The sequence below is a fragment of the Oryctolagus cuniculus genome, chromosome 5 (genome assembly GCF_051225735.1).
Source record: "Oryctolagus cuniculus isolate XC-2025 breed Fujian yellow rabbit chromosome 5, ASM5122573v1, whole genome shotgun sequence".
Taxonomy (NCBI): Eukaryota; Metazoa; Chordata; class Mammalia; order Lagomorpha; family Leporidae; genus Oryctolagus; species Oryctolagus cuniculus.
In genome coordinates, this window is record NC_142871.1 from 132544391 (window position 1) to 132554202 (window position 9812).

The 9812-nt window shown below is 61.4% G+C and overlaps 1 protein-coding gene across 3 annotated transcripts; it reads right to left on the reverse strand.

The window, feature by feature from the left end:
• Positions 1 to 466: 466 nt before the first annotated feature.
• Positions 467 to 9272, reverse strand: PI16 (peptidase inhibitor 16). 3 transcript variants are annotated; one of them, XM_051854798.3, is made up of 6 exons: positions 9078 to 9272; positions 5448 to 5669; positions 3764 to 3873; positions 3474 to 3562; positions 2324 to 2959; positions 467 to 2117 (listed from the first exon to the last, which is right to left on the reverse strand). In XM_051854798.3, exons 1-6 carry the CDS (start codon positions 9246 to 9248, stop codon positions 2008 to 2010), a joined length of 1338 nt encoding a protein of 445 aa, XP_051710758.1. In that variant the 5' UTR covers positions 9249 to 9272; the 3' UTR covers positions 467 to 2007. The 3 variants fall into 3 exon arrangements, with proteins under 3 accessions (XP_051710758.1, XP_089190115.1, XP_089190114.1); XM_089333989.1 differs by lacking the exon at positions 2324 to 2959; XM_089333988.1 differs by lacking the exons at positions 5448 to 5669; positions 9078 to 9272 and adding an exon at positions 4233 to 4404.
• Positions 9273 to 9812: the final 540 nt, after the last annotated feature.

The following is a 9812-nucleotide window of genomic DNA, read 5'->3' on the forward strand; positions in this document are numbered from 1 at the left end:
CATAGGATGGAATATTACTTAGCAATAAAAAGAGTAAAGTCCTTGAGGTCGGTGTTGTAGCACAATGGGTTAAACCACCACCTGCAATGGCAACATCCCATATCAAAGCACCTGTTCAAGTCCCAGCTCAGCTTCCCATCCAGCTCCTTGCTAATGCACCTGGGAGAGCAGCAGAAGATGGCCCAAGTACCTGGACTCTTGCCACCCACGCAGGAGACCTGGATGGAGTTCCAGGCTCCTGGTTTCAGCCTGTCCCAGCCCTAGCCATTGTGGCCATTTGGGAAGTGAACCAGAGAACAGATCCCCCCCCCCCCCCTTCTGTGTCTCTTCCTCTCTCTCAGTTACTCTGCCTTTCAAATAAATAAATCTAAAAAAAAAAAAAAAAAGGTCTGATTCTTGCTAAAAGATCGACGAACCCTGAAAATAAGCTAAGTGAAAAGGCACGCACAAAAAGTCACACACAATATATGATTTGTCAAGACTTTACGTGAATAGAGCCATATACCAGCCAGTACATTAGTGGTTGCTTTTGGCGGGGGTGGGGTTGAAGGGAGATGGGGGAGGGTGGCTGTAACAGGTATAGGGTTTCTTTTTGGGGTGATGAAAATGTTTTGAAATTATGGTGAATCAATGAACACATTACAAAACATGAAGTTGCATACACTAAAGGGGTGAATGTTATGGAATTATTTTTAATGGAGTTGGAGGGAAAACAAAGAAATACGCAAAGAAAGAAGAGGGAAGTGACCTCCTAGGCTAAAGGTCAAGACCTGGACCCTGCTGCCCCTCCTGCTTGGACCTGGAGACGGATGCCACCCACTGTAGCTGACCACCACACACACACACACACACGCACATGCACACGCACACACACTCTTTCCTGGCCCCCAGCCCTCCTGTACCATCCGGCTCTGCTCCCCCGGGCGAGTGTCTGGGTCTCCAGGACTCTTTCTCAGGATCCTCCAAGCCCTGCCCTGTGGTCCGTTTCTGACCTGGGGTCTCAGAATGGGCAGTGTCACCTTTGTGCAGAGGTCAGGGACCTTGACCCTGGGCCCCGAACCCGGCCCGGCCCCACTGGTGGCCCTGGAAGCTGGGTCAGTCCAGCGCCCTTGGCCTTGCCTTGGCTCTCTCCCTATCCTGCTGGTATCTGGGTGGGGGGAAAGTGTTGGGGGAGGAGGGTGTGGAGCGTTTTGGGGGAGGAGTGGACACAGGTTGGTAGGGGAGGGCTGGCCTCTTCGGGGCTGGCCCCTGCCTGCACGGCACCGAAACTCCAGGGACTCTCAGGCTTCATTCGGGAGCCAGGGGCTCCTCCCTTCCCTTGCCCCCAGCTCTGCCACTCCTAGAACCCCACCTGCGTGGGGCTTGTCCTTTATCTGCCTATCAGCCCCAGGCCTAGCAGCAGGGGGCTCCCCAGGTCCCTGCCACCCTCCAGCCCCCACGGCAGGTGGGAGGGGCCTGCTGGGCCATGGTCAGCCCGGGCAGCCAGGCCTGGCGCCTCCAGGACACCGTGGAAGAGGCACACGTCTTGCGGCCTTTCCCTCCCAGAGACCCTTCGGCCAAGAAGCCTCTTGTGTGGGGACATGGCAGGAGGGCAGCTGGCCTCTTCATTCTGGGGGGGGCAGGAGGCACTTCTGGGACAGCCCTGGACTCAGATGGCTTGAGGGAGAGGCCAGGGAGACTGGGATAGACCAAGGGTCCGGTCCCCAGGGAAGCCCCGGATGCTCTGGCTCCAGGAGAGCGCGCAGGCCCGTGAGTCCACAGGAGCACCGCGTGGCACAATCTGCAGCCGGCCACAGCAGGCTCCCTGGGGGCACGGGCACCACTCCCGGGGCAGCTCCCCAGGGATGGGAGTGCTGGCCTGGAAGCTGGCCGGAAGCTGGGGCGAGGGGCGACTGCTGGGCCACAGAGCAGGACCTGCCCAGGAAGCTGTGGCCTCTGCCTTGGAGAAAGACAATCGGCATGGGCGTGAGGCCTCCCAGCAGGCCTTGCCTCTGAGTGGTGTCCCCTTCAGAAAATCACAGCCAAGACCAGGAGAGGCAGCAGCAGCAGCGGCTGGAGAGGGCCCCACACGTGACCCCAGCTCATCTCCATGCCAGGCTCCTCAGGGCCTTGTGCACCTGTGGGAAGGAAGCGGCTTTGCCTCAGCCGGCTGACAGCTGTGCCTGACCTCCCACCCACCACACCATGCAAGGGGTGGGGGCGGCAGCCAGGGCAGAAGCTCCCACTCGGAGAGTGCATGCCCCACATGCCGCTGGGGGCAGGATGCTGACAACGACAGTGTAGCGCCAGGCGAGGAGGGGGGCACAGACGCTACCGGCCTTACCTGGCAAGGATGCCTGCAGGGCCAGGGTACGCCCACCGGTGGCGTTAGCGATGACAGAGGCATTGGGGACACTGGACAGGGACTTGGAGGAGGTGTGCCCCGAGTGGTCCAGTGTGGCCTGCAGCTCACCTGGCTTGTCTTGGGCTGGAGAAACTGAGGCCAAGACCTCACGGGAAGGAGGCGACTGGGCCTCAGGCTCTGCCTCGTCCTGGGCCTGGGGCAGAGGCTTGCTTGTCCCTGTCAGGGACACGCTGGGGTACGGAGAGCTCTGTGGGCTCAGGGAGGGTGTGCTGGTGTCGCTGGCCACTGCGTGCATCGACTGGGGGCTGGGAGCCTGGGTCGTGCCGGGGAAGGTGACCGGCCCCTCCTCCAAGGAGGGCAGGCTGTGAGTTGCTGGAAAGTGAGGGACCTTGGTTGCTATGGTAGGCGCGGCCTGGGTTGTCGTGGTTGCTAAGGAAGATGGGGCCTTGGTGTGTGCAACAGGCAGAGCCTCGGTGGCCGGCGAGCCTGCGACCTCCGCGGCCGGGGAAGGGGTACCCGTTTTCCCAGCGCCCGAGGCTCCGGTTGCCGGGCTGGATGCGGCCTCAGTGACCGAGTCAGGCAAATCCTGAGCCTCCTCCGGGCCTCTGATGGGTTCTGATAAGATAGACAAGGCCCGGTGTTAGGGCTGCAAGGGGGACCCTCACGGCCCTCCCTCACTGCGGCCAAGGCGAGGCGATCCAGGGTCCTACCGGGACACCCAAAACCGCACGCACACCTGCGGGGCCGCGTCCCTCACCGCCAATAAATGTTACTACCGGCCACTGCTCCTGAGCCCACGGCCTCCGCCAGCACTCGCTGCGCGCGCACCTCCACTTCCTCGGGTCTGCGCCGGCCAAATTCCCGCGCCTAATTCGCCCACCGCACTCGGGCCCCGCCCACCCAGGCCCCGCCCGCCGCAGCTCTGGCCCCGCCCACAAGGCAGGCCCGCGTCGGCTCTTCACCGAGCTCGCCACCGAGATTCGGTCCCTTGGGACTGGCGGGCGCCTGCGCGGCTGCGCGAAGAGGGCGGGGCGAGCCACGGAGGGCCCCCCCCATCCCGCGCAGGCGCAGAGCCCGCAGCTTCGCAGGGTCGCGCTTCCCCCGGCGCCCAGCCCGGCCCCCGACTCACCGCAGAGGGAGTCCTCGCAGCGGTAGCCGGAGGGACATTGGGAGCACGGGGGTCCCTCCTGGTAGGGCCTTTTCCCCTTCACGTTGCCTCTGCAGGGGGCGAGGAGAACACTGGTGAGGGGACCCAGGCGCTCCCCGCCGCCATCCGCTTGTCCCCTAGTCACAGAGTGCCCTGCGTCGGGTGCCCTCCCAGCTCCCAGCCGGTAGAGGACCTTCTTCCTGAGGCTGTGCCTGACTCGGCCCTCCGCGGGCTCTGCCCCCACCAGCACCCGCACCCGCACCCGCACTCACGGAGGCTCGTAGTTGCACACCAGTAGTTGGATGTTGGTCTCCTCAACGCCCTGGAGCTTCTCACAGAAGTGGGAGCCGCAGCCAATCCTCTCTGACTTAGACCAGACCACCTGAAGGAGAGCACGGCCAGAGCTCAGCCCCGTCCGGGGGGCACCGTCCCTGCCCGCTGCCCCTCTGCACCAGCCTTCTGAGCGGTGTCTCTCCCCTGCCAGCCACACGTTCCATTTCACTGGGCGTCTTTCCCCCAGCTTCAGAGCCCCGGCACTGCGTGTGAACCATGGGGTACATTCAAAGGAATGCATCCCAAACGACAGAGTCATGGACATCAGCAACAAGAAAAAGCCCTGGGGAGGGAACAGGGGGAGCCGTTTTGAAAGGGGGGGGGGACTTCCTCTGGATCACAAGTGGGCAGGGGTCTGCTCTCCCTGTGAGTTCTGTTCAAGTCTAAAACATAAAATATCGTCCGTACAGCCGTGAGGGTGAGACCCAGCCGCCTCTGCTTGCTATCTCGTTCTGCTTGCATCAGCAGTCTCCCGGGTCCCAGGCAGAATGACCCCAGCTGGTGAGCCCAGAGAGAGCCAGGCAGAGCTGAGAGGACTCACGCTGGGCATAGACAGCAGTCCCCGGGGAGCGAGTCCCTGCCGACAGGGTGACGGGTGGGAAGGGGACAGGGAGGGCACTTCGGCCTCGCAACTTCCGGACCTGGGTGGGTGCTGTGTTGATTTCCTTCCCTAAAGATTACGGTTAAAAATAGCACCCGGCAGAGGCACAGAAAAATGGAATTGGTGGATGTGGGTGGGAAGATGGTTTCTTTTTTCTTTTGTTTGTCATGTTTTGATTCAGACAAGACGTGAGCCCTGGGAGACCAAGCATTCAATCACACACTTGTTCAGTCTCCTACACACAGCCACCCCTTATCTGAGGCAACCACGCGGTGTGTGAACGTGGGCCAGACCCTAGGCACGAGTGGATGAGCTAAGAGCAGTAGGTCAGTGCTGGTTTCCTCCTCGTGCTGCTCACGTGTGCTGGGCAGGAGAATGCCCTTGTTTGTAGTGGGCATGGGAGCGTTATGTTGGCAATTTACTCCCAACTGTGTTCAGAAAAATGTTGTTTGTACTATTATTGTTGCAACCCCTTAGAAAGTTTGGAATAATTTCCAAATAAAAAGTTATGTTTAAACAAGTATACTGACGTTTCTTATTAACTTGTTTTTGCTATCTTGTTTTTTAAAAATTCAGACTTTCAAAATGCAGCGAGCAGCCAGACATAAGCAACAACAACCACAAAAAATAGTGAAAGGCAGGAAATGCTGCCAGAAGTTTCCTCGAAACCTTTATTCAGTGACAATTTGTTCTTTTAAAAAAGCAAATAAAAATCAGACAAACAAAATCACCTATTTGCTTTACCAGTCCCTGGCAGTAAATCAGACGGCAGAAAGTCACCGTGAGCTCAGCAGGAAGAGGGAAGGTGGCAACCCAGCCAAACTAGGCCAGGGCCCAGGGCTGCGGCGAGCCTGGTGCCGGGAGTGTCCGGGACACGCAGCCTGGGCCGCCTCAGTGCCAGGAGGCCGGGGTGACATACAAACGGTGCGGGGGGGGGGGGTCAAGGAGAGAAGATGCTCCCGGGTCGGCGAGGCAGGCCCCGCCCCGCCACGAGGCCCCGCCCCGCCCCGCCGGGCGCGCACCTGCGTGTAGTGGCCGCACATCTGGTCCCGGGCGCAGGTGGCGGCGCTGAGGTTGTAGTGCTCGCGCTCGTGGTGCCACTCCTCCATGGCCAGCGGCACGTCCACGACCTCGTCCGTGATGGCGAACAGGTTCTCGCCGCGTCGCCCGCGCTCCTTGTTGTGGCCCCACACGCACTTCTGGGCGTAGGCCTTGGCGAAGGCGGCCAGCTCCTCGTCCCATCTCTGCGGGGCAGGCGCGGGAAGGAGGTGAGGCTGAGGGGGCCTGCGGGTTTCTGGAGGTCCCAAACTCCCCACCCTCGTCCCGGCACCCTCCTGTAGCGGGCGGCGCCTTGGCCAGGAGCCGGAAGCCGTCTCTGCTGTGGATGGGCTTGGGGAGGGGGGTTCCGAGGGAGAGGGCTCCCCCAGCTCAGACTTGGGACCCTTCGCTAGCTGTGTGAGCTGGAACAGAGTGGGGTGTCGGGCAGGTGGCCTTGCCTACCCCTTCAGGGAAATACTGAGTTTCTGTTCAGTCCCCCCCCCCACCATAAATCTGCCGAGGGGGACAGCCCCCTTCTCTCTCCACTGGCCTCCCAGGCTCCCACAGCCCCTTTGGGACAGCCCAGCCCCTCCGGGTGCCCCTCCCCGGTACAGGTCCTAAGGGCTCTTGACTCTTATCAAGTTGCCATTCCCCAAGGGAATCAGTGTCTCCCCTGAGGCTCCTATGTCACAGCATTGGTACCCCGGTAACTGTGGGACCCCCAACGGCAGTGATGCCCACGGGGGGGGGGGGATGCGGATGAGGTGTGGGAGGGGTGCTTTTGGGTCAGGGGGCCTGGGAGGGGCTGCTGGCGGGGAGGACAGGCTGTGTGTGGGCGGAAGGAGGGATTAACGTGCATCCCACCCAGAGGACTGCGGAGCAAGGCCTGGAGCTCATTAAGCTTTGTCCTTGGCCTCTCCTGGAAATGGATGGCCTGGCCGCAGCTCTCGCTCCACCCTCTGGGGGCCCAGCCAGCTGTGGGAGCCAGACTCCCCACCCACTCAAGGCCGACTGGGGTGGGGATGGGAGCGCTGGGCTGGGGTGGCCCCACCACTGTGACTGTGGCTAAGTCCCTTTCCCTCTTGGGGCATTTTTATCCCGAGTCACTGGTCGCCAAGGCTCTCTCAATCGTGGGAGTTTGGAAGTGGGGAAGGAGCAGGTGCCGGGCACGAGGGGCAGGGAGCTGGGATGAGCCGGGGGCTCCAGCAGGGCAGGGCAGGGCAGGAGTGTTCCCAGGGTCTAGTGCAGTGCCGGCACATGGTAGCTGCTTAACAGATATTTGCCAACTCTGGGTGTCAGAGACACCGGCGCTGCTTAAAAGCAGTCCCCCCTGCCAAGCCCAGCTGCAATTTCCATTCTCACAGAATGCCTGAAGGCCAGCCATTGGCGAGTTCCTGCTTTGGGGCTCAAGGCTTCCTGGTCAATCGTGTCGTGGGCCCACGCACACTGGCCACATGGTCACCATGGAGCAGCAAGTGCATCCAACAGTTCTGAGGCCTGGGCCGGCAACCCTGGGCCAACGGTGAGGACCAAGAAGCCCACGTTCACCCCATCACAGAGCGGCACGTGGTAAATGGCAGATATGCAGCGAGTGCTCTAAGGCCACCAGAGGAGGCATTTAGCCAAGCCTGAGGGCAGAGAAGGAGACACGGAGCAAGCTGTCACAGGACAGGTGGCTGGGGAGGCCCCCCAGAGCAGAAGGCCCGCCTGAGCAGGGACTCGGGCTGGGGAGGAGGCTCAGATTCCTGGAGGAGAAAGGCTGAGCAGGTGAGGAGCTGCAGGGAGGCAGGGGCTGAACACATAGCGCCTGCCCAGGAGCCGGGGCCATCGGAGGAATTTGAGCAGGGTCAGGCCCGTGGGTTGAAGTTCATTGTGGTAGCAGAGCCGGAGGCTGGGAGCAGGTAGGGGAGTACTCGGGCGTACAAATGGAATTCCACCCGAGAGTACAAATGGAATTCCACCCGAGAGTCCCTGGGTGTAGAAATGACTGAGCCAGGCTCGTGGCAAGTGGGAGGCAGGGAATCCAGTTCAAGGAAGCCTGAAGCTTTTGGGAGGCAGTGCGGAGACCGAGGAGAGGGAGGCGGGTCCATGGGAACTCCCACCTGCCTCACCCCGCCCCTCTCCCTCTGCTGTGCCAGTAAACACTTAGCGCTTACGGTGTGCCAGCCCTGTTCTAGGTGCTTTATGCCTACTGACTCCTTTAATCCTGTTAACATCTATTTTGCAGAGGAGGAAACCAAGGCACAGAGAGGTTAAGTAAGTTGGCCAAGGACACACAGCCAGAAAATGACCCAGCCCAGGCTCTCTGCCTGCAGAATCTCTGAGGCTGAGCCCGAGTCCTGTCCCTGATTTCCCCAGGCTTCGTAGTCCCTCCCTGTATCACTTCCCAGGAGGCAGCGGCACGTCCCTCTGGACCCTAACCGCTTCCTAGAGCGCGGCCGCAGTCCAAGGTAAAGCAGCTCCAGCCCTTGCAGCCCCCAGCCCCAGCCGGCCAGACTCACAGGGCATCAGGGAAACTGAGACCCCGCGGTGAGCGAGCCCCAGCCTCAGTCAGGGGGCTGTGGGCAGAGCTGGAATGAGCCGGAAGTCCCAGGCAGCCTTGCCCGCCGCGGCGACGGGTGCACCTGCAGAGCCCTTTCTAGATCTTTCTCACCTGTCAGAGTGTCCGAGCCCCAGGACCGAGAGGGCCAGGCCCGTGCGCCATCAGGAACAGGGCCTCTGAAGGGCGAAGGGCCCACCCAGAGTCACCGGGCCAGCTCAGGCAGAGCCAAGGTCACTGCTCAGGGTTCAGACTGCACGTTTGCCGCTGTGTTCTCCAGCACCGGCTACAGGGCCCTGGGACCCTGCTCAGCTGCCTCCCAGGCCACCTGAGGGGCTGGGGAGTCCAGCTGGGGAACAGGGGCAGGCTTCGTCTCCTCTCAGGGAGAGCACAGACCTCCCGCCTACCCCTGCAGTGGGGCCGCTGTCCCCCTCTGCCCACCTGTGCACGGCTGTCACCACATCTGCAGGTCTCGGCAGGGGACAGTTAGGGCTTTTACACGCTGGCAACCTTCATCTAAACATGAGCTGTGTGCGTATTTTCTTGAGATTCTCTGGAGGACCCTCAATATTCTCTCTGTAAGACTCAACCTGTGTTGATATCTGTGTAGCTCCGCTTATGAGCCCATTTTACAGTGGAGCAACTGAGGGCCAGCCAGATCGCAGGACTTGTCCCGCATTGCGGGGCTTGTGGGAGACCAAGGCAGGATTCGAACGTGCCATCTAGAGCCCTCTCTGCTGCTTTCTCGCGCTCAGCCCTCCCCCCACCCCAGGTGCCTGGCCCCTCCCACCGCTCTGCCTTCCTCATCCCTGCAAAGACCCCTTTCACAAAGGCTAAGAACTCTTAACCCTCCCAAGGGTAGGGGTGAGGGGCCCTGCAGTTTAGGAAGCGCCAGGGAGGGGTCACTATGGAGGGAAGCCCAGGTTTCCAGGTGTGAGCCCAAGCAGGTCCCTGTGAAGCCCTGTTTCCTCATCTTGCAACGGGCTGCCTCTGTGGCCCTGGAGCTGCATAATGCCAGGAGCCCTGTCCCTGACCAGGGACACCCAGCGCCCCTTCCGTCGCAGGTGGCACTCACCATCTGCAGCATGTCGGAGGCGGGCGGGGACACCTGGGCGCGGTAGAGGTTGTGCAGCTCCACCAGCGCGCGCTTCTCATCGTCGCTGAGGGCTCCGCCGGGGCCTGTGGCAGCCACCAGCAGTAGCAGCGGCGGCAGCAGAAGTGCCGGGAGACCGCAGGAGCTGTGCATGGTGGCCAGCCCTCTCCGCCTCTCCCGTCCAGGGGTCTGGCAGCTGGATTTAAAGCCCTTCCCACACAAGCACCACCCTGGCCGGGGTGGAGCAGCAGGGACTGTGTCTGGAGGCCCAGCCCGGCTCACACAATGTCTCCGGGAGGGCTGGGTGCCTTGGGTCTGGACCAGAGTGGAGTCCACTCCCCTTGGAGTCCTTGGCAAAAGCCTGCTTGCTCTCGGGAACGGGGGCTTGGGCCAAAAGCTGTGGGGGCTCGGCAGCCTCTGCTGGCGGGTGGACCGATCCGCAAGGGGCGAAGTCACGGTCCCCTCGGCGGAACTGCAGCTGCTTCACACCCCTGGGTGCTGAACACACAAGAGGAAGGAACGCCACGGGCCCTGCCCCTGGAGGACTGAGCGAGATGCAGGTCTTCCGGTAGCACAGAAGAAGCTGCCATGTCTTTGGTAAAAGGTTGGGCCGCCCCGGCTCCGATCCTAGCTATCTGTGATTTTTGTACTTTTCTCCACTGAATTAGTGGCAATAATGACCTACTTTGTGTGGGGGTGGAGGGAGAAGCAAACGGG